This window comes from Mesoplodon mirus (assembly GCF_964341445.2).
Source record: "Mesoplodon mirus genome assembly, chromosome: 15".
In the NCBI taxonomy this organism is placed as follows: domain Eukaryota; kingdom Metazoa; phylum Chordata; class Mammalia; order Artiodactyla; family Ziphiidae; genus Mesoplodon; species Mesoplodon mirus.
The window spans coordinates 41768110-41792899 of record NC_138991.1 but is presented as its reverse complement, the minus strand read 5'-3'; the positions used below and the strand labels follow the sequence as shown (position 1 = coordinate 41792899).

At 39.5% G+C, this 24790-nt stretch overlaps 1 protein-coding gene across 5 annotated transcripts in view; it reads left to right on the top strand.

Annotated features, from left to right (window-relative positions):
• Window positions 1–24790, top strand: part of LOC309817126 (S-adenosyl-L-methionine-dependent tRNA 4-demethylwyosine synthase TYW1) — a 228545-nt gene that overhangs the window by 14089 nt on the left and 189666 nt on the right. For 4 of the 5 annotated variants that reach the window (XM_082645113.1, XM_082645114.1, XM_082645110.1 and 1 more), the window contains exons 7-8: window positions 5164–5286; window positions 24519–24636. In XM_082645113.1, coding sequence (XP_082501239.1) covers window positions 5164–5286; window positions 24519–24636 — 241 coding nt within the window. The remainder of the gene's footprint in view (window positions 1–5163; window positions 5287–24518; window positions 24637–24790) is intronic. The other variant, XM_082645111.1, reaches the window with a different exon arrangement.

Here is a 24790-nt window from a genome sequence, read left to right as displayed (position 1 = left end):
CTCTCCTGTTACGGATCACAGGCTCCGGACGCGCAGGTCCAGTGACCATGGCTCACGGGCCCAGCCGCTCCGCAGCATGTGGGGTCCTCCCAGACCAGGGCACGAACCCGTGTCCCCTACATCGGCAGGAGGACTCTCAACCACTGCGCCACCAGGGAAACCCCAAGGCTGCACCTTTTTGCATTCCTACCAGCAATGTACAAGGCTTCCAATTTCTCCACATCCTTGTTAACACTTTTTTTTTTTTCTTAATTATAGCCATTCTAGTGAGTGTGAAGTGATGTCTCCTTGAGGGTTTTTTTGTTTTTGTTTGTTTATTTTTTTAATTTTTAAAATTTTTATTGAAGTAGAGTTTATTTACAATGCTGTGTTAGTTTCAGGTGTATAGGAAAGTGATTCAGTTATATATGCACACACATATATTTATATATATACACGCATATGTGTATAGTTATTACAAGATATTGAATATAGTTCTCTGTGCCATGCAGTAGGTCCTTGTTGTTTATCTCTTACCAGATATATAACTTGCAAATATTTCCTCCCATACAGTCTTCCTTTTCACTTTCTTGATCATGTCTTTTGATGCACTAAAGTTATTAATTTCCATGAAGATCAATTTGTCCATATTTTCTTTTGTTGCTCATGCTGTAGGGGTCATATATATGAATCCATTGCCAAATCCGAGGTGATGAAGAGTTATTTCTATGTTTTCTTCTAAAAATATTATAGTTTTAGTTCTTATATTTAGGTCTTTGCTTCATTTTGAGTTAATGTTTGTGTATGGTGTGAGGTCAGGGTCCAGTTTTATTCTTTGGCATGTGTAGATCCATTTGTCCCAGCACCATTTGTTGAAAAGACGATTCTTTCTCAACTGAGTGGATAGCACCCTTGTCAAAAGTCCATTGTCCACAGATGTGTGGGTTTATTTCTGGATTCTGTTCCACTGATCTATATGTCTCTCCTTAGGTCAGTACCACACTGTAGATTTGTAGTTAAGTTTTGACATCAGGAGTCCTCCTACTTTGTTCTTTTTCAATGTTGTTTTGGTTATTTTGGGCTCCTTGCAATTTCATATGAATTTGAGAAGTGGTCTTTCCATTTCTGCAAAACACATTGTTGGGCTTTTGATAGGGACTGTATTGAGTTTGTAGATCACTTTGGATAGTATTGTCATCCTAACAGTATAAAGTCTTTCAGTCCATAAACACAGGCTGTCTTTCCATTTATTTATGTGGTCTTTAGTTCCTTTAAGCAATATTTTGAGTTTTCAGTGTCCAAGTGTTTTACCTTGGTTAAATTTTTTCTTACGTATTTTATTCCATTAGAAGCTATTGAATTCCACAGTCATCAGAGAAGATACTTTGGTTGATTTTAATCTTGTTTTGTGGCCTACTGTATGGTCTGTCCTGGAGAATATTCCATGTGCACTTGAGAAAAATGTATAGTCTTCTGTTTTTGGGTGGAATGTTCTGTATATATCTGTTAGGTCTAATGGATTATAGTGTTGTCCCAGTCCTCTATTTCCTTATTGATCTTCTATCCAGTTGTTCTCTCCATTATTGAAAGTGGGGTATTGAAGTTTCCAACTGTTGTAGAATTATCTTTTCTCCCTTCAATTTGTCAATTTTTACTTCATATGTTTTGGGCTCTGTTAGGTCCATGTATGTTTATAATCAATTAAGTCTTCTTGGTGGGTTAATACTTTTATCAATATATAATATCCTTTGTCTCTTGTAACAATTCTTGGCTTAAAGCCTATTTTGTCTGACGTTCGTATAGCTACCCTTGCTCTCTTTTGGTTATTATTTGCATGGCATATCTTTCTTTTTTTTATGTTTTTTTTTTTTTTTGGCTGTGCCACGTGTCTTGCAGGATCTTAGTTCTCCAACCAGGGATCAAACCCAGGCCCCCTACAGTGGAAGCATAGAGTCCTAACCACTGGACCACCAGTGAATTCCCTGGAATATCTTTTTCTATCCTTTGACTTTCAACCTGTTTTTATCTTTGTAGCTAATGTGAGTCTCTTTTAGACAAAGTGGAGTTGGTTCCCTTCCTTCTTTGTTTTGATCCATTCTACTTGTCTCTGCCTTTTAATTGGAGAGTTTAACCCATTTTCACTTATAATAATTACTGATAAGCAAACGCTTCTGTCATTTAATTATACTTTCTATATATTTTACATCTTTTCCTTAATTTTTCCATTACTGCTGCCTTTTGTGTTTTATTGTTTTTTTTGTAGTGTACTAATTTGATTCCTTTCTCACTTTCATTTCTGTACATTTTTAAGTTATTTTTTGGTAGTCACCCTGGGGATTGCAGTTAACCTCTTTGACTTACACCACTCTATTTGAATTAATATCACCTTTATATACAAAAACTGTGCTCCTATTCAGCTCTGTCACGTCCCCTCTATGTTATTGTTGTCACAAATTATGAGTTTACATGTTGTGTGCTCATTAACATGGATTTATAGTTAGTTATTTATGCGTTTGTCTTTTAAATCATATAGGGAAAAAGGAATTATAAACAAAAATTACAGTAATACTGACTTTTGTATTTAACCTATATACCTGACTTTAATTTTCTTTTTCTTGGTTCTGTGTTTACTTGGTTTTTGTAAGCCTTTGACTAATTCTCAGAGTTCTGACAAAATGACATCTGTTGGTTTTTGCTTAATTTTTAGGTGTGTCTGTGGGGGAACAAGCCCTTGGAGTTAACTACTCTGGCGTTTTTGCTGATACCACTCATAGTTTTTAACATTTCAAAAATTTAAGTTAAAAAATACTTTTAAAATCAAAAGTAACACTTGTACATATAAAACTTCAAATAGTACTTAGAGGGTTATAATTATACACTGTACTTCCTTGTCTATTTCTATCTAATTCTTATTTTCCCAAGGCAGCCACTTTTAATTCTTTTACCTTTTTCATTTATATTCTTAAATAATAGTCCCAGGGCTTCCCTGGTGGCGCAGTGGTTGAGCGTCTGCCTGCCTATGCAGGGGACACGGGTTCGTGCCCCGGTCTGGGAAGATCCCACATGGTGCGGAGCGGCTGGGCCCGTGAGCCATGGCCGCTGAGCCTGCGCGTCCGGAGCCTGTGCTCCGCAACGGGAGAGGCCACAACGGTGAGAGGCCCATGTACCGCAAAAAAAAAAAAATAATAATAGTCCCTTCCTGCTATGGATTTTTTAAAAAATTTCAAAATCACACACACACACACACACACACACACACACACAGCATCACTTCCCTTCCTCTTGTATGGTTGTATCACACTTTCTGCTTGAACCATTATTCATTGTCATTATTGTAACTGTGTACATATTTGTGTATCTGCCCTAGATTATTATATTTTTATTCTTTTTTTTTTTTGTGGTACGCGGGCCTCTCACTGCTGTGGCCTCTTCCGTTGCGGAGCACAGGCTCCGGACGCGCAGGCTCAGCAGCCATGGCTCATGGGCCCAGCCACTCCGCGGCATGTGGGATCCTCCCGGACCGGGGCACGAACCCGTGTCCCCTGCATCGGCAGGCGGACTCCCAACGACCGCGCCACCAGGGAAGCCCTATATTTTTATTCTTATACATTTATTCTCCTTAAGATTATTGCTGCACTTTTAAAAATAAATTTATTTATTTATATTGTATTTTTGGCTGTGTTTGGTCTTCGTTGCCACGCACCGGCTTTCTCTAGTTGTGGCGAGTGGGGGCTACTCTTCGTTGTGGTGCGCGGGCTTCTCATTGCGGTGGCTTCTCTTGTTATGGAGCATGGGCTCTAGGTGCACGGGCTTCAGTAGTTGTGGCACGCAGGCTCAGTAGTTGTGGCTCACGGGCTTTAGAGTGCAGGCTGTGGTGCATGGGCTTAATTGCTCCGCGGCATGTGGGATCTTCCCAGACCAGGGCTTGAACCCATGTCCCCTGCATTGGCAGGCGGCTTCTTAACCACTGTGCCACCAGGGAAGTCCCCTGTTGCTACATATGTTTTGATTTCTCTGTAACCATCACTAATTCTAGAACTAACAGAACTGAAAGTTGTTTTTCAGTATTCTGTAGTTGTTATTGATTCTTGGTGGCTTCTCGTATGCCCTCTCCTTCTGCTCCACTGTGGCGTGGCTGCCCTCTAAGCCTTGCTGCAGCTGAAGTCCTGTGTCTTCCATCCACAGCCTTCCTCTCGCCAGCTTCTTGGGTTCCCTAATTCTTGTGTCTCATATCTTCTTATCTCTCTACTGACTCTTGTTTTTTGGAGCACATTCTCCAGTAGCTCTTTGAGAAAGGGTGTTTTAAAGGTGGATTTTCAGACATTTCGTATCTGTGAGTCTTTATCCCATCTTCACAGTTGATTGATGCTTTGGCTGTGTATAGAATTCTAGATGGGAGTCATTTTCTTTCAGAAAATGGAATGCATGATCCATTGTCTTCTAGTTAGGAGTGGAACCCAAGTTTAATTTGGTTCTGAATTTGCATTATGTAATCTTTCTTCACCCTTCCTAGAAACCTTAAAACCTCCAAATAAAATCCCTCTAACCATCTATTCTTTTCTCCGTTCTTTCCCCCAAATTCTGTGCGTGTTTTTCTTGCTTTCTCTGCTTGTACAGAACATTTTTTCTTGTTTATCTTTACACCAAGGATGCAGCCTTGTGGAGTCCCCAGCTTTGACTCTTGTCTCCTGTGTAAGAATTTCCTCCTAGTGTCACCCCTTCAACTTTACCTGCTCTTCCCTTGTCCTGTTCCTCTGTCAAAATAGGTTCCACAGATTCAGCAGACACTCTCAGCTCCATTTGTCACTTACCTCCTAGGATTCCCCTTTTTAGTTCATATTTGTCCTCTTTGGATTCCTTACGTTTTTGCCAACTCCATAATACGTTTAAAATTATGCTTTTAAAATGTAGAGACTTCCCTGGCAGTCCAGTGGTTAAGACTCCATGGTTCCACTGCAGCTTTGTAGGCCATATTGTTTCTGTTGCAGCTATCAGCTCTGCCATATTATTAAGAAAGTAGTCATAGATAATGTATAAATGATGGGCTCCTTTAGATTTGGCCTGAGGCTGGCTGGCCTCTAGCCTAAAATATCTCAAGTCCATCCAGTGAACTTACAATCTGGGAAGGAATATTAGACACTTTGCTACTTTGCACAGTGTATTTCTGAAGCATTGATGTTCCAGCAGGAAGAGCCCTTTGGGAGCACCAGTGAGGAAGAGTCTGGTACTGAAGACCATCAGAGTCTAAAATCTGTCATTGATGTTGAAGACCTCGGCAAGATTATGGATCGTATGAAGAAAGAAAAGGTACTGTAATTTTGGGAAATGGTGAGCTGGGATCCTACAGTTGGTTGACATCTAGCATCTGTATTGGTACATAGTCCATCTGAGCTCATAATTGGACAGTTTTATTTCTTTGCCTCCTGTTTTGAGAGTTTTATACTTTTTTTGGCCATTTTAACATGACTTTTGTGAAAATCTTTCTCAACCCTGTGGAAATGAGCTCGTAGTAGAATAGACATAACTGAGGAAAGGGTAGATGGTTAGAGGGACTTTCCTCAGCGTTGTGGCTGAAGATGACAGGATGAGCAGCATGATGAGATTGGTGTTGAGATTCCCAGTGGAACCCTCACGTAAAAGTGCTTCCCTGTCATAGACTGAGTGGTGTTGGGCTTAGGGATGGCACAGTGGTCTATGGGTGTTGAGGTCAGCTTAGGTGGAGGCCCTAGGAATCTAGGAAATGTTCATCTAGGTCTTAGTTACTCGAAGAGTAAGAGAATGTATGGTGTAGTAGGATTTTATGCAGAGTCTAATGATCTAAAGTTGAAATAACATTATATATACAATAATATAAAAATATAAAGTCTCAATTTATGTGTGAGTTTTGGGAAATGAGAATATCCTAAGGTAAAAATGTATCGAATGCATACGTCTTAGAAACAAAAGAAGCAAACTGTGGAAGAATCCAGGAAAACCTATGATAAAATTAACACAAACTCAAATGAAACAGTTCAGTAAGGCAGCAGGCCATAGTAAGGTAAAAAGTCAACGCCCTTTATATTCCCAGATAATAACCAGTTAGAAGCTGTGGTGGGAGAGGACCCTATTTACAGCAGCTACATAAAAAATAAGCACGCACATAGGGGTACACTTCTGAAGAAATAATCTTAAATCTCTACAGGGAAGACTTTAAAACATTCCTGGAAGATGTAAAAGTGCCTTGAACAAATGAAAAGACCTTCCTTGTTTTTAGATATGGTGACTCAGTATTGTAACGCTGTCAGTTCTTTTAAGTTAATACATACATTTGATGCAATCCCATTAAAATTCCAGTAAGGTATTTTTTTTTGGAGCTAGACTGGTTGATTCATGTGGAAAAGTAAACATGCAAGGGTAGTTAGGGAAACTTTGGCAAAAGTCATAATGAGAAAGGCTAGCCCTACCAGGTATTTAAACTTACTACAAGGCATCTGTAACTGACACTGTGGTACTGGCTTCCGATGAGACAGACAGACCAATGCAACAGAATAAAATTCCAGGAATAGATCCAAGAATATACGGAATTTCATATATGATAAAGGTGGTGTCTCTTTTCCCCAGGGGGAAGATATACTTTTAAGATAAATGATGTTGACACCTGGCTAGCTACTCATGAAAAGATAAGTTGGCTCTGAACCTCATACATATATCAGGATAAACTCCAATCTGAGTTAGATCTCCAATTAGAGATATAAATGTTGAAAAATATGTAAATAATAGAATTAGATGCATTATTTAAAACTTGAAGAAAGATTTTATATATGATCTGAAATCTGGAAACAATAAAACATTGAATATCAGTGATTTTTAAAAAAATTCACATGGCTATAAACAAAATCAAAAGACAATGATAAAGTGAGGGAAAATATTTGCCCCTTATACTATAAAGAAGGAGTTAATTTTTCTACCATACACAGCACTCTTAAAAATTGAATGAAAAAAAAGAAGACTTTAGGGCTTCCCTGGTGGCGCAGTGGTTGAGAGTCCGCCTGCCGATGCAGGGGACATGGGTTCGTGCCCCGGTCCGGGAGGATCCCACATGCCATGGAGCAGCTGGGCCCGTGAGCCATGGCCGCTGAGCCTGCGCGTCTGGAGCCTGTGCTCCGCAACGGGAGAGGCCACAACAGTGAGAGGCCCGCGTACCGCAAAAAAAAAAAAAAAAAAAAAGAAAAAAAGAAGACTTTAGTAGAAAAAAATAGGAAAAACACATGAATAGGCGAGTCTCAGAAAAACCTCTACAAATAGACTTTAAACATATGGAAAAATCCTCAAATTCACTCATAATGAAGGACATGCAAATTAAAACTACACTGATATACATTTCTCACCTAGAAAAATAGCAGAAATTCAAAAGTTGGACAACGCACAATTGGTGAGGCTCTGTGGAAACAGGCACCCATACCTTTCTGATGGGAGTCCAGAATGGTATACCCGTATGCAGGGGCTTTTGGCAGTCTTTACCAAATTCACACGCATTTACACGTGATCCAGCAGGCCGAGATGTATAAATTTGCCTTGAAGATACATCTTCACAAATACAAAACAGCATCTGCACAAGGTTATGCCTTGCAGCAAGTATAACAAACAGCTGTTGGATACTGGCTGAAAAAAGCATGATGTACCCATACAGTATAATATTGTTGTACAGCTGTGAAAAATAATAAAGTGGATCCATATGCATTAATGTGATTTCCAGGTGGTATGATTTGGAGGCTGATATGAACTTAAGATTTAAAAAAATTTACGTTATTGTCATGTTATATTTGCAAATTTATAATTTAAGTGTGTGTGCGTATAAATAATATTTTGTGGCTGTGTTTGTTGAAAGGACCTTTCATGTTCTGACACCAGCTAACACCCAGTTAATTCAAATGACCTGCAGTTCAATTCAGTTCTGACACTACCTGGAGTTAGTGTCAGACCCCACAGGTTTAGGGAATAGTCCTGTGCAAGACTGTCCCCACTTCAGTGGTAGCTGTAAGTCTGAGGGTCCACTTGGACTTCTGACCAACTGGTCATAAGTATGGGGGTTCTCATGTCCAATCCCCTCACGTTTGATAATTTGCTAGGATGACTCAACTCACTGAAAGCACTGTACAAATCTCCCTTGATTTGCAATGGTGTTATGTCCCAGTAAACCCATTTTAAGTTGAAAATTTTGTAAGTCAAAAACATATTTAATACACCTAACCTAGCAAACATCAAAGCTTAGCCTAACCTACCTTAAACATACTCAGAACACTTAAATTAGCCTACATTTGGGCAGAATCATCTAACATAAAGCCTATTTTATAATAAAGTGTTGAATGTTTCATGTAATTTATTGAATAGCGTACTGAAAGTGGAAGAGTGGTTATAGGGGTACAGAATGGTTTTGAGTGTATTGGTTGTTTATGCTCCTCTGTGATTGTGTGGCTGACTGGGAGCCTTGGCTTGCTGGCATCACAAGAGTGTATTGTACTGCATATGGCTAGCCTGGGAAAAGACCAAAATTCGTGTCTACTAAATTTGTATCGCTTTCGCAGCATTGAACCATTATAAGTCAGGGACTTATGGTTACAGTTTTGTAGTGAAGGATACAAATCAGAAACCACCAAATGGAAAGGAAGCATAGGGCAAGATCTGAGAGTGGAGGGTTGGGGAAGAGACCCAGAGTTTCTGTGCCCCCTCATCGTGGAATCTGGGCACATCACCCCCCAACCCCATCAATGTGTTCACCAGCTAGGAAAGCTCTGCTGAGCTTTATTTTTTACTTTATAAATTTATTTGTTTATTTATTTATTTTTGGCTCCGTCGAGTCTTCATTGCAGTGCGCGGGCTTCTCATTGCAGTGGCTTCTCTTGTTGCAGACCATGGGCTCTAGGCGTGTGGGCTTCAGTAGTTGTGGCACGTGGGCTCAGTAGTGGCCTGCGGGCTCCAGAGTGCAGGCTCAGTAGTTGTGGTGCACAGGCTTAGTTGCTCCATAGCGTGTGAGATCTTCCTGGACCAGGGCTCGAACCCGTGTCCCCTGTGTTGGCAGGTGGATTCTGAACCACTGTGCCACCAGGGAAGCCCTCTACTGAGCTTTAGCATCCAGAATTTTCATTGGGGTTTCATTATGTAGGCATGATTAATTAGATTATTGGCCAGGTGTTTGAACTCAATCTCCAGCCAGCCTCCCCTCCCCTTCCTGTCTCTGGAGATCCAACTGGCCCAAAGCTGCATTATGTGATTGTCTTCTGGTGACCAGCTCTCTTCCTGAAGCTATCTAGGGGCCCACTGTGAGTCACCTCATTAGCATAACAAAGACACTTCCGTCTCTTTTAGGAAATGCCAGGGTTTTTTGAAGCTCTGTGCCAGGAGCTAGGGACAAAGACCAGATGTATTCTTTATTGTGCCACAGACCTAGAAACAAAGAGTAAGCACTCAGATCTTGTTTTCTAAAATCATTACCCTACTAAAAGGAACTAGGGCTCCTTGAAGAAATGGCTGATTCCAGGGTTGGGGAAGGGAGTGTAACAGATGAACCTGGGTCGTCTTGTTGAGTAGGTAGGTCTTCAGTGTCTAAAGAATATAGGAACCAGCTTGAGGAGTTAACCACAGGCCAAATATGGGGCAGTTTGAACATCAAAAATCAACATAATGATTATACAATGAACATAATGGATTATATTACATCAAATTAAAAAAAATCAGTCCTTGTGCTACTCAAAAAAAAAAAAGGGAGGCACAGGAGAAAGTCTTTTTTTTTGGATTTTTTTTTTCTTTTTAAAATTTTATTGGACTATAATTGCTTTACAATTGTGTGTTAGTTTCTGCTGTATAATAAAGTGAATCAGCTATACATATATCCCCATATCTCCTCCCTCTTGCGTCTCCCTCCCACCCTCCCTATCACACCCACTAGGTGCATCAAGCTGATCACAAAGCACCAAGCTGATCTCCCTGTGTTATGTGGCTGCTTCCCACTAGCTATCTATTTTACATTTGGTAGTGTATATAAGTCCATGCCACTCTCACTTTGTCCCAGCTTACCCTTCCCCCTCCCCATGTGCTCAAGTCCATTCTCTACGTCTGCATCTTTATTCCTGTCCTGCCCCTAGGTTTTTCAGAACCTTTTTTTTTTCTTTTTAGATTCCATATATATGTGTTAGCATCCAGTATTTGTTTTTCTCTTTCTGACTTACTTCACTCTGTATGACAGTCTGTAGATCCATCCATGTCTCAACAAATGACCCAATTTCGTTCCTTTTTATGGCTGAGTAATATTCCATTGTATATATGTGCCACATCTTCTTTATCCGTTTGTCTGTCGATGGGCATATAGGTTGCTTCCATGACCTGGCTATTGTAAATACTGCTGCAATGAACATTGGAGTGCATGTGTCTTTTTGAATTATGGTTTTCTCTGGGTATATGCCCAGTAGTGGGATTGCTGGATCATATGGTAATTCTATTTTTAGTTTTTTAAGGAACCTCCATACTGTTCTCCATAGTGGCTGTATCAATTTACATTCCCACCAACAGTGCAAGAGGGTTCCCTTTACTCCACACCCTGTCCAGCATTTGTTGTTTGTAGGTTTTCTGATGATGCCCATTCTTACTGGTATGAGGTGATACCTCACTGTAGTTTTGATTTACATTTCTCTAATTATTAGTGACATTGAGCAGCTTTTCAGGTGCTTCTTGGCCATCTGTATGTCTTCTTTGGGGAAATGTCTTAATTTAGGTCTTGTGCCCATTTTTGGATTGGGTTGTTTGTTTTTTTTAATACTGAGCTGCATGACCTGTTTATATATTTTGGAGATTAATCCTTTGTCCGTTGATTTGTTTGCAAATATTTTCTCCCATTCTGAGAGTTGTCTTTTGGTCTTGTTTATGGTTTCCTTTGCTGTGCAAAAGCTTTGAAGTTTCATTAGGTCCCATTTGTTTATTTTCGTTTTTATTTCCATTACTCTAGGAGGTGGATCAAAAAAGATCTTGCTGTGAGTTATGTCAAAGAGTGTTCTTCCTATGTTTTCTCTAAGAGGTTTATAGTGTCCGGTCTTACATTTAGGTCTCTAATCCATTTTGAGTTTCTTTTTGTGTATGGTGTTAGGGAGTGTTCTAATTTCATTCTTTTACATGTAGCTGTCCATTTTTCCCAGCACCACTTATTGAAGAGACTGTCTTTTCTCCATTGTATATCCTTGCCTCCTTTGTCATAGATTAGTTGACCATAGGTGCATGGGTTTACCTCTGGGCTTTCTATCTTGTTCCATTGATCTATGTTTCTGTTTTTGTGCCAGTACCATATTGTCTTGATTACTGTAGCTTCATAGTATAGTCTGAAGTCAGGGATTCTGATTCCTCCAGCTCCATTTTTTTTCCCTCAAGACTGCTTTGGCTATTCGGGATCTTTTGTGTCTCCATACAAATTTTAAGATTTTTTGTTCTAGTTCTGTAATAAATGCCATTGGTAATTTGATAGGGATTGCATTGGATCTGTAGATTGCTTTGGGTAGTATAGTCATTTTCACAACGTTGATTCTTCCAGTCCAAGAGCATGATATATCTCTCCATCTCTTGGTATCATCTTTAATTTCTTTCATCAGTGTCTTCTAGTTTTCTGCATACAGGTCTTTTGTCTCCCTAGGTAGGTTTATTCCTAGGTATTTTATTCTTTTTGTTACAATGGTAAATGGGAGTGTTTCCTTAATTTCTCTTTCAGATTTTTCATCATTAGTATATAGGAATGCAAGAGATTTCTATGCATTAATTTTGTATCCTGCAACTTTACCAGATTCATTGATTAGCTCTAGTAGTTTTCTGGTGGCATCGTTAGGATTCTCTATGTATAGTATCATGTCATCTGCACACAGTGACAGTTTTACTTCTTCTTTTCCAATTTGTATTCCTTTTATTTCTTTTCCTTCTCTGATTGCTGTGGCTAGGACTTCCAAAACTATGTTGAATAATAGTGGCGAGAGTGGACAACCTTGTCTTGTTCCTGATCTTAGAGAAAATGTTTTCAGTTTTTCACCATTGAGAATGATGTTTGCTGTGGGTCTGTCGTATATGGCCTTTATTATGTTGAGGTAGGCTCCCTCTATGCCCGCTCTCTGGAGGGTTTTTATCATAAATGGGTGTTGAATTTTGTCAAAAGCTTTTTCTGCATCTATTGAGATGATCATATGGTTTTTATTCTTCAGTTTGTTAATATGATGTATCACATTGATTGATTTGCATATATTGAAGAATCCCTGCATCCCTGGGATGAATCCCACTTGATCATGGTGTATGATCCTTTTAATGTGTTGTTGGATTCTGTTGGTTAGTATTTTGTTAAGGATTTTTGCATCTATATTCATCAGTGATATTGGTCTGTAATTTTCTTTTTTTGTAGTATCTTTGTCTGGTTTTGGTATCGGGGTGATGGTGGCCCCATAGAATGAGTTTGGGAGTGTTCCTTCCTCTGCAATTTTTTGGAAGAGTTTGAGAAGGATAGGTGTTAGCTCTTCTCTAAATGTTTGATAGAATTCACCTGTAAAGCCATCTGGTCCTGGACTTTTGTTTGTTGGAAGATTTTTAATCACAGTTTCAATTTCATTACTTGTGATTGATCTGTTCATATTTTCTATTTCTTGCTGGTTCAGTCTTGGAAGTTTATACCTTTCTAAGAATTTGTGCATTTCTTCCAGGTTGTCCATTTTAGTGGCATAGAGTTGCTTGTAGTAGTCTCTTAGGAAGCTTTGTATTTCTGTGGTGTCTGTTGTAACTTCTCCTTTTTCATTTCTAGATTTATTGATTTGAGTCCTCTCCCTCTTTTTCTTGATGAGTCTGGCTAATGGTTTATCAATTTTGTTTATCTTCTCTAAGAACCAGCTTTTAGTTTTATTGATCTTTGCTATTGTTTTCTTTGTTTCTATTTCATTTATTTCTGCTATGATCTTTATGATTTCCTTCCTTCTGCTAACTTTGGGGTTTTTTTGTTCTTTTTCTAGTTCCTTTAGGTGTAAGGTTAGATTGTTTATTTGAGATTTTTCTTGTTTCTTGAGGTAGGCTTGTATAGCTGTAAACTTCCCTCTTAGAACTGCTTTTGCTGCACCCCATAGGTTTTGGATTGTCGTGTTCTCATTGTCATTTGTCTCTGGGTATTTTTTGATTTCCTCTTTGATTTCTTCAGTGATCTCTTGGTTATTTAGTAATGTAGTGTTTAGCCTCCATGTGTTTGTGGTTTTTTTCCCTGTAATTCATTTCTAATCTCATAGTGTTGTGGTCAGAAAAGATGCTTGATATGATTTCAATTTTCTTAATTTTACTGAGGCTTGCTTTGTGACCCAAGATGTGATCTATCCTGGAGGATGTTCCTTGCGCACTTGAGAAGAAAGTGTAATCTGCTGTTTTTGGATGGAATGTCCTACAAATATCAATTAACTCTATCTGGTCTATTGTGTCATTTAAAGCTTCTGTTTCCTTATTTATTTTCATTTTGGATGATCTGTCCATTGGTGTAAGTGAGGTGTTAAAGTCCCCCACTATTATTGTGTTACTGTCGATTTCCTCTTTTATAGCTGTTAGCAGTTGCTTTATGTGTTGAGGTACTCCTGTGTTGGGTGCATATATGTTTATAATTGTTATATCTTCTTCTTGGTTTGATCCCTTGATCATTATGTAGTGTCCTTCCGTGTCTCTCATAAGGAGAAAGTCTTTACAGAAGGTTTACAGATTATAAATAAAGAGGGCATGATAGAATTAGAAAATTACCTCTTTGCAGTCCCTAGTGTAATAATTGATTTAAGCAAGGATTAGGTGAAATGTCTTTGAGGAACAGATATTGACTCAAAACATCATGCCAGGAACTAAACCACTTAGACGTGCCAAAAATAAATAAATCAGTGGGGAAAAAAGAATCCCCTGTAGATTATTTACTAAGCATAAAGGCAAAAATGTACCTTTACAAAGAATCAAATTTAACATCATCATTTATGTTACAACTTGACCTTATGTACCTCCTGATATGATGTGTAGCAAGGTGTATACGACATCATCTATGCAATTTTGTGTCAAAAAAGTTTAACCTGAATCTAATGGGGAAACAATCAGACAAATCCAGAATGTGGAACAGTCTAGGAGACAACAGGCCAGGCTCTTTAAAGAGTCTATATTGTAGACAGTAACAACAACAGTAAAACGTGGGGTGGGTGCTGTTCTAAGATTTTAAAAGACTAATGAAATATAAACAAATGCATTGTATAAACTTTGATCTTGAATCAAAGAGAAAAGGCCATCGTCTTGACATTTGAGGACATTTGAATTGAACTTTCTATTAGGTAATATTAGATTTATGTTAATTTTTCTCATTGTAATAATGGTGTTGTAGTTCTATAGGTTCATATCTTTTTCTTGGAGATGAATTTTGCAGTAATTTAAGGGTGAGGTGCTGTGGTGTCTGCAACATACTTTCAAGTGGTTTAGCAAAATTTTGTTTTTATACATAACACACACATACATACATGTGTATTACAGGTGTGTGTGTGTGTGTGTGTGTGTTTATAGATAGATATTGATCAAGCAAAAGTAGTGAATCTAGGTGAAGGGAATGTGGGTCTTCATTGTACCTTTCAACTTTTCTGAAGTTTTCAAGATAAAGAGTGTCAGGGGAACTATTTTTCCATGCCCACAAAACAAAATAAAAGGCCCACAAAACAAAATAAAACAAACAAAAATACTAGTATCAACTGGATTATGAATTATTTATGACATTGCCATATGAGAATATCTACCATTTTTTGATAGGACTAGTAGGTGAATAGTTTTGAATTATATAAAAGTCTTGAGTACTTATTATATCTGTAAAACATGAAGACCTTCTAATTTTACTCTGGGTAGACTCATATGATAGCAAATGGTAATTTAAGGAAACAAATTTAACGATTATTTATTTAATTTTGACTAGTTAAAATTAAAAATTTTTTTCACTATAGGGACTTCCCTGGCGGTCCAGTGGTTAAGACTCTGTGCTTCCACTGCAGGGGGCGTGGGTTCGATCCCTGGTCGGTGAACTAAGATCCCACAAGCTGAGTGGCTCAGCCAAAAAAAATTAAATTAAATTAAATTAAAAAAATTTTTTTTCACTATAAATTAACATACTTGTAATAATGAAAATTTGGAAAATAGAGAAAGGGCAAAAACCTACCAGTAATTCTATCTCCTCAGAAAAGATCACTATTAGTAATTAAATAAATATTGGAATATTTATTTAAATTTTATTTCATATGCACCTAAATTTCTATTTTTAAAATAATTAATTAATTAATTTATTTATGGCTGCATTGGGTCTTCATTGCTGTGTGCAGGCTTCCTCTAGTTTCAGAGAGCGCGGGCTACTCTTCATTGCGGTGTGCGGGCTTCTCGTTGCGGTGGCTTCTCTTGTTGCAGAGCATGGGCTCTAGGTGCATGGACTTCAGTAGTTGTGGCACGCGGGCTCAGTAGTTGTGGCTCGCTGGCTCAGTAGTTGTGGCTCGCTGGCTCTAGAGCGCAGGCTGAGTTGTTGTGGTGCACGGGCTTAGTTGCTTTGCGGCATGTGGGATCCTACTGGACCAGGGCTCAAACCTGTGTCCCCTGCATTGGCAGGCAGATTCCTAACCACTGTGCAACCAGGGAAGTCCCTAAATCTCTATTTTATTATAAAAATATTTATCATATTCTTCAGACAGTCTTTATAGCCTTATTTAAAAAATCTTACAGAAAAATCTTTCTAAAGTAATAAATACTGGTATAGTCTATGTTACAACAAGGATTACTTTTGGGAAGTTATCATAAAAGCTGCTTTATTTTGAGTTTTACTGTCCTTTTTCAACCTGCATGGGAGGGAGACCCCTTCCCCTGTCTTGGGATGAAAACTCTGGTGGACTCCATGACTTTTCTGGTCATTTTTGGTCATAAAGTATGACAGGCACTTTAAGGTACAAAGTCTTAATTTGGCGGTAGAATGTCCAGTCCTATGTAATACTAAGTAATACTAAATAAACGCAGTCAAAGTTTCCAGTTTAATTCAAAGTGAAACTTCTCTCCTCCTTATTGTCTGCTCTCTGTCCTATTTGCTAATAGCTATTTTATAATATCTCCGTAGGGTTTGGGGCGTGGGTTGGGGAAGCAGGAGATAAAGAGAAGTGGGAAAGTTCTTACTTGGCACTGTCACAAGGGGACTTTGTGCTCTCTCGTTGTCAGGTGTTTAAACTTGACTCTTCTTCCAGGCAGCGTGTTTAGTGCTCCTTTGGAGACATTGTCCATGGCTGTCTCCGGACCTGGCGCCTTGCACTGAGCATGTGTACTCTGAGAAGTGTGCCTCTGATGGTCCTCACTCCTTCCTCGGAGCCCTGTACCTCTGGTTTCCCCTCTTTTGAGGTCTTTTCGTCTGTTCTCCTCTCTGGTTGCCCAATGGGTCAGGATCGAAGATCTCCCCCACCCCCTACCCAGCTCCCAAGGGAGTGCTCCTGAGTTCTTTATTCTGGGAGCACAGGCTGGTTCCTCTCCAGCAACAGTGCTCATTTGCTAAAGCAACTAGTCAGGCCTTCTGCTCTCTGGATTTCCCGGGCAGGAGTCATTCACCAGTCTGAGTGCAGGGGATACATAGCGGCTTCTTTGAGGTTCCTGGTGTTTGAGGTGAGAACACAGCCCTCCACCCCCAAACATCTCTTCATTTGAAGCAGATGAAGGAGCTCAAAATACCTTTCTAATATTCTCTGAAGAAATCCTCAAAAATCCTCTTTTTATCTCCATACTCTCTACCCTTTCATATCCTTGATGTCAGGGAGGTACTTTTCAAGTTCTTAAACTTGTTCTCAGATATTTCCTTTGAAAATTAAAAAAATTTTTTTTCCAATTTTCTTTTGGCCGTGCTGCATGACATGTGGGATCTTAGTTCCCCGACCAGGGATCGAACCCATGCCCCCTGCATTGGCAGCCCAGAATCTTAACTGCTGGACCACCAGGGAAGTCCCATCCTTTGAAAATTTATAACTTGATCTGACCCTCTCTTTGGAGTTTCATTTAATTTAATACCCTGTTTACATATGTTTAAAAAACTCAAAGAATACAGTCCACTGTCCCTATTCTTCCTAAATGTACTTTTCACAGGTAACTGCAGTTTACACTTTGACACTATTCTTCCAGGTATTTTACTGCCTTTACAAACACACCTGCATTTTGGTATAACTTTGTTTTTTGGGCTACACAGATGGAATAATTTTGTACTCCAAGTCTACAGACTACTTTTTTCCATTTAACATGACAGCTTTCCAGTCCTGTGATAGAGATCTGCCTAATTAATTTTAATGTTTATGTAGTAGTCCACAGTTATGTCCCACAGTTATTTGACTCTTGTTGATTAACATTTAGGTGTTTTCTGATTTCTATAATGAGCACTTTAAAAAAAAAAAAAAAAAAAAACCTAATTTAATTCCTGAATTGTACTTTTTTTTTTTTTCCTTTTGGTTGTGCCACGTGGCTTGTGGGAGTTCCCTGACCAGGGATTGAACCTGGGCCACAGCAATGACAGCGCTGAATCCTAACCACTAGACCACCAGGGGACTCCCTATAATGAACACTCTTGCTCTTATATTTTTCATGACTGATAAATTTATCTTGAGTAAATTTGTAAAATTGAAATTTCTGGATCAAAGAGAATTTTATAATTTTGATGATATTTCTAAAGTGCCCTGTAAAAAGCTGAAAACATTTTTATTTCTTCTTACTGCATAAGAGAGAGATGAGAATGCCCGTTTCTCTATACCCTTGCCAACCCCCAGGTGTTCTCAGTCTTTTAAATCTTACCAACCTGAAAGGTGAAAAATAATAACCTTAAAAAATAATAATTTGCATTTCTTTAATTTTGAGTGAGATTGAATGTGTTTTTTTTTTTTCCTGTGAAGCATCTCTTTCTGTCTACCTGGAGTTAGACTACAAAGTCTGAGGGCACAGTTCCTGAGACTGCTTTCACTTCTGACACCAACTGCAAGTTTGTGGGGGGTCCTAAAAACCTCCCTCAGATTCAGTCATTTGCTAGAAAGACTAACAGAACTCACTGAAAGCTGTCACCCTCATGATTATGGTTCATTGCTAGGAAAGGGTACAGAAAAACCAGCCAAAGGAGGAGATGCATAGAGCAGAGTCTGGGAAGCATTCATTCATTGTCCTCAGGACATGCTACCCTCTCAGCACGGATGTGTGACGTGACACGTGGAGCATCGCCAACCTGGGAAGCACACCTGAGCTTTGGTGTCCAGAGTTTTTATGGGGGCTTCATTATGTAGGCATACCTGATTGATTGATTGCCCACGGGGTTGAATCCAGCCTACAGCATAGCACCCCCAAAATTTGGCGTGAGTCACCCTAATAGCATAAACTGTCAAGTGCCTCTGAAGGGCCCACCATGAATAAAGATACTCCCAACACTCAAGAAGTTCCAGGGGGTTAGAGGCTACTTTCCAGGAACTGGGGAAAGGCCAGACTTCTCTTTGGGCAAGGCCAAATTCTATACTACACACTGTCCTATGCCCGTTCTTATATTGGGATATTTGGTTCCTTTTGTAGAGATCATAACCCAAAAATACTCTATGAGTGTAAAACTAAACTATATAATCCAAAATTATTTTCCGACTTTAAAATTATGATTGTTCCCGTTGCAGCATTTTGTTACTTATTTCCTAATACTTCTGTGTGTTGGTGTTGTCGCTGTCATTTTTAGTAGCTTTTGTATTTTAGAAGCCCTGGCAGAGGAGCTGTTGAGAATGACAAGTTTGTGGGATGTAGGTTCAGGGCCTGGGCCAGCCAGTTTGTAACTTGGCGCTCTTAGGGCAAAGCTTAATCTTCTCTGGCCTTAATCCCCATGTCTGAGAAACGTGGACCATAACCTCTGCCTTCCTCACAGCGTTGTTGAGAGTCAGATAAGAACTGTGCGTGAAAATGCATTACAGGCTCTGAGAGCCTGACAGATTGAAATGAGAAGTAAATACGCTTAGATATTTTAAATTTGCTTACGCATTCTGCTAGAGTTGGTCGTTTAGTCTGTTTTCAGGTTTTCTGCTGTTGTAATTAGCACTGGTCTGAGACCTTTTTTACTTAAAAGAGAGTGTTGATATTTTCTTGGTTTATATTTTCCCCAAGTTGAGATACTGGGTCAAAGCAAATATATAATTTCATGACTCTTAATAAAAATCTGAGTAATTTTAAAAGTGAAACTGTCTTGAAATGGGATAGATTTTAGAGCATGAGATGCCTGATTTAGGTAGATTTCTGGATCTACCAAGTTAAGAGAAGATATTTATAGCTTTATTTGTAATGGGTGAAGAGTTTGGGACAGTTTTTTTTCCAACTTCATTGAGATATGATTGACAAATAAAATTTTATATACTTGGGTTGTACAATGTGATTTTTTTTTAGGGTGTATAATGTGACGTTTGATATGTGTGTACAATGCTTAACTACAGCCCACACATCCCCACTTCATATTGCTAACATTGTGTGTGTGTGTGTGTGTGCGCGTGCACACTGAGAACACACAAGATCTACTTTCAGCAAATTTCACAGGTACTGTTAAGAGTTTGGAATAGTTTGCGGGTCCATTTTTTTCCTTTGCTTTTTCCCTCTTACGTCCATTAGAGGGCACTGGAGAAAAAGCACTAAGGAAAAATTTGGATGTCCATGTAAATTATTTTTTGAAATGAAATGATTTTGGACTTTATGAACTTAAGCAGCTGGCTTATGATATTTCGGGTTTCTCGTAGAAATCACTCATAAAATCATCAGATCTAGGAGAAAAAAATACATATATTTCCAACTTCAGTGCAGCATGAAAATAACTGCCCCGTTTTTTTGTTTTTCATTATTTTTAGGTTACAGCAGGGTTTCCAGATGTGTCCTGTGTGTTCATTTGATATTGGAGACAGTATACTAAAATTCAGTGATGGATGTTATTACTGCTTGGCTCTTCTTTTTTGTATCTCCGGGGAGCATTTTCTTTGGGGTCCATCTGCGCAGATTCCTGAGCTGCTTTCTGCCTCTTCATCGTTCTACATCACATTAATTGCCTTAGTTGTTACTGCAGAGGACGCAGTACACTCTAATACCTAAGAGCATCAGCTGTAGAGTCGGGCCAGAGCACTCCTACTGTAAGACCTCTTTTGAATAATATTCACTAACTTTCATGGTGTCACAGTATCTCAGCTTGTGTGTCTGGGCAAGTTATTTCACTCTGTGTGCTAGAGTGGGAGACGATAACAGTAACTGCTTTATAAAGTTGTTTTGAAGATACAATAAGTTAATCCAACTAAAGCCTTTATTTTATTGCCTGCCACATAGTATGTCCTTGATAATTAATAAACTATTATTGTCTAAGGAGATATCTTCAAATGGGATACGTTTGGTCTGACTAGAATACCACCATGGTTTCTACCCCCCTCCCTCTGCAGCAAGGCAGTAATTCTAGGGCCAAAGAGAATTTGAAGGGTGGGAGTGAGAACTGAGAACAAGAGAGCTAGAGTTTGAAACGTTGCACATGCCGAGGGGGTGGGGTGTTAGGGGAATATGGCAAGGTTGGGGAACTCTCTAAGCAGTTTGGTATGTTAAGAGTGGAGTGCAGTGGGGATGTGTGGAGAGGTGAAATAGAGAAGGAAGGCAGGGGCAGGATCCTAGAGGCCTTTTCATCCTCTGTCATGGGAGTGTGAGCTTTGTCCTAAAGGCAGTGGGAAGCAATGTGAATTGATTCAATAGGATGAGTGGGCTGGAGGTGTGGGGAGAGAGAGCTCCAGGGTAGGTTCAGACGATTAGGAGAAATCAAAGTACAGTCTTCACAAAAACCCTGGTATCTGTACTGTCACCTCCACTTTATCATTTTACAGGGCAGGACACAAGCTTAGAGAAGCAAAGCAGTTTGTCCGGAGTCGGATGGCTGCCTCCTGAGCGGTGGGACCAAGCCCAGGCTCCATCTCTTTGTCTCACTCCCCTTTGCTGCCTCCCCAGAAGGGAAGCTGAGGAGTTTGGTTAGAGAACAAGGTGTCAGGAAGAGCCTGCCAATGCTTAGGTTGTTTATTTTCTGTTTCTCTCATGTTGTGCTTGTAAATGTAAAGCAGATTGCTACTTGTTTTCTTCCTGCAGTAAATAAATGTTGCTAAAATACTCCCCACAGCATGTTCGGGTTAAGCAGACAAACAGTGGTATCAGTAGCATTAGTTTTGGAAATAAAGGCGGATGCTTGGTAATTACTCACCAGAGAAACATTTCAATTTACAAAAGGAGCTCGGTGTGTCCAGTTCTGATTATAAGGCTGCATAGTACTGCAGTGTAACAACATGAAGCTGGTTCTCCTTTCATAATTATTTTTAAGCTTTAAGTGTTAAATTCACCCTCAAATGTAAGGTGACGTCTCTTCAACTCCAAGGTTGGCACTTAACCAACTAGGTGGAATTTTTACCTTAAAGTCTTTAACAAATCCCCTTTTGTCTTGCTTTTATCCTAGGCAATATTGGGGTGGTACTGTGGTTTCTGGGATGAAGGTGTGAAAATGAATTAGGTAATATTGTATAATATCTTTTTCTTTTTCGTTTTTTTTTTTTAAGAGAATTGATACCACTTTTTGGCTCCCATTATTACAGCGGATTCATATATTTCCATTTATTTATAAAGAACTTTTCACTTATTTATAGTCATTTTCCTAAGTGCCTAGGAAGTGAGCTTATAATCAGTTTTCCATTTTTCGTATCAGAAAATAGCAGCTTGGAGAGGGCATGCGTTTTCTTTCAAGACAAGTGTGATGGGTTTGGGAGTTGGGGAGGGGTGGAAGGTTGGAGACAGGGAGACTTTAGTTTGGCTGTTGCAGTTGTCCCTTAGGTGAAACCAAGGCTGGTGGCAAAAGCAGTGGCATTGTGGATGGAGAGAACCCATACGTTGAGAATTAAAAGTTTAGAACTTGGTCACACGTTGCCCAATGGGTGTGCAGGAGAGGAAGGAATCCAGATTGACCAGTTCTGGGATCTTCATTTATTTCTGCTTAGACTATGTAACGGCTATAAAAAAATAAATAAAAATATACGGGTCCTATGTCAGTTGTTATGTTGTTATATTCTGGGCAAACAGGGGATAATGTCTGCAGATAGGAGATTAGAATTAGAATTTGAATGGGGCTTTGCACTTCCTTGGAGAGTGTTGTGAACCATTGTATTTCTTTTCAGAAATGGAGTTACTGCTGCATATGCAAGATAGGACTAAACTGTCATAGAGGGAAAGAATGATAAATGTTTGTCCTGAATACCCAAGACCTTTAATCATAGCTGCTGCTCTCTTTCCATGTGAATTATATGTCCAGATGATTGAATCTGGAGTAGCTGCACTCACATTTTATAATAGATAATTTCTCTAGTGTTGGGACATGGACAGTGTTCCATGGCCATTTAAAAAAAAAATAAATTTATTTATTTATTTTTGGCTGCGTTGGGTCTTTGTTGTGGTGCGCGGCCTTCTCATTGCCATGGCTTCTCTTGTTGCAGAGCATGGGCTCTAGGCGTGCAGGCTCAGTAGTTGTGGCTCGCAGGCTCTAGAGTGCAGGCTCAGTAGTTGTGGCGCACGGGCTTAGTTGCTCCGCGGCATGTGGGATCTTCCTGGACCAGGGCTCGAACCCGTGTCCCCTGCATTGGCAGGTGGATTCTCAACCACTGCGCCACCAGGGAAGCCCTCCATGGCCATTCTTTAAGAGTGTGTTCATTTTATGGGGGTCATAAGTTTATGTTTAAAACCATAATGGGGTGTCTTTGGAGCTCTGAGCACAGTGGTCAGAGGCCAGTGTTATGCTGGGTCCAGTTTCGGATTTACATGGCCTTTAGGGTAAGCAGTTAAGCTGGTGATATTTTGTGGTGACAGGCTTTTGAGGGCAGATATTGCCACCTACTATCAATTCTTGCATGATTAGTAGGGAATTACAGTAACTTGCTTTGGAATTACTTCAGAGACATTTAAACGCTCTCAAGGTCAAGGTTAGTTCACTTTGCTCCACCACAAGACTTTCTTGGAACTCAAGCTCACATCTTTGCTTTTAGGTCTGAAATAGACTTAAAAAAAAAAAAAAGAACAAGCCATAGGATTCTTTTTTAAAAATATTTATTTATTTATTTATTTGGTTGCACTGGGTCTTAGTTGCGGCAGGCGGGCTCCTTAGTTGCAGCATGCGAACTCTTAGTTGCAGCATGCATGTGGGATATAGTTCCCTGACCAGGGATCGAACCCGGTTCCCCTGCATTGGGAGCGTGGAGTCTTATCCACTGCACCACCAGGGAAGTCCCTGGTGGGACAGCAAATCCCTATTCACTTCCTGCCCAGGTTCAAATATGGATTATCTTCCTTTTTCTGTATTAGTTTGACACAGACCCGAGGCATCATGTCATCTGTGAGGTGTTGTCACTTTTAGGTAGAAAGGGCGTTGTGAGTCTGCTCACTAATTCACTGGGGTCTAGATCTAGACACTGAAAATGGACAGGCACTGAGGGTAGTCTAGGGCTCGGTGGTAGGGCTCCTGCTCAGGTGACTTATTTTGGATTTCTGCAGCTCTTAGTAAGATCTGATGAATGTCTCCTCTGAAGTGTAACACAGACTTCGTGGGTTGTCTCAAAATGATTAATTAGCACTTTAACTGTCTTCCAAAAAGGTATTGAGATAACTTTAAAATATATATACATGTAATGAGATTTAAAAAGAGAGGAAGAAGTCAATGTAAAGGGTGAATGGGGGTCATCTTGTAATATGACGTCACTGACAGAATATAAGACAAGGATGATGCAAGGCCTGATACAGTGATCAGAGTTGTGCTGTGAATTTTCTAGTGGCCAAAGTCAAAAGGAAACACAGTTTTATATTATCTTTCAGATTTATTTCTGTCACTGAAGACAAATTTTCACCATGGGATCTTCTGTAAGAAGCCTTTGGGGCTGCAGGTGGAGGTGGTGGAGTGACTTGGGTTCTGAGCAGGTGGCTGGGCAGCTCAGAGCAACTCTTTGACTTGTTTTTGGGGCTTGCAGATGTTATAACCAGCACTACTATAATTTAGTGAAACCCTATTATGTATCAGGCATTGTGCCAGGTAATTTTGTTTCATTTAATCTTCAACACAGTTCTGCTCCATAGATATTCCTTTTCTCTCTTTTCAGGTGAGGAAATTGAAATTTAGAGAAATAACTTGCTGAAGTTGGTCAGCTGTCTGTACTCAGATTGTGAAAACTATTTGACGTCTAGATAAGTGGATTATTGATTTATGTTTTGTGGATGTATGTGTTTGAATATGTAGTTACTTTTTTTGGAAAAAAAAAGAAGCCCCTGGTGTGTCTTTAGCTCAGTGTGTGACTGGAAATGTGATCACTTGGAAGAGAACAGGTTTATGGGCTGTGTGGTTCGTGATGAACCCTTTTATCCATGCTACGTGTGTATGATTGTCGTGCTGTTATTTCCCTTGCCCATTACCAATTATGGGTTTCATTCTTTTCATTTTAATACAGAGAGAAAAGGAGCGGCAGGAAGGGGAAACTAGTTTGATCAGGAGCACAGTGAAGACTGAAGCCAGTGAAAGAAGAGCTATGATAACTCCTGCCCTCCGAGAAGCCCTTACTAAACAAGGTGAAAGTCCTCAAGAACTGTTATAATTCTACACTCTTAAGCATTCTAAAAGAGGAAACATAAAATAGGGATTGCCAAGAGGAACAAAGATAAAGAAGTCCCGCTATAGTTGGCTCAGCTGCTGTGTGGTCGTGGCAGCTGTAACTGTTTAAGG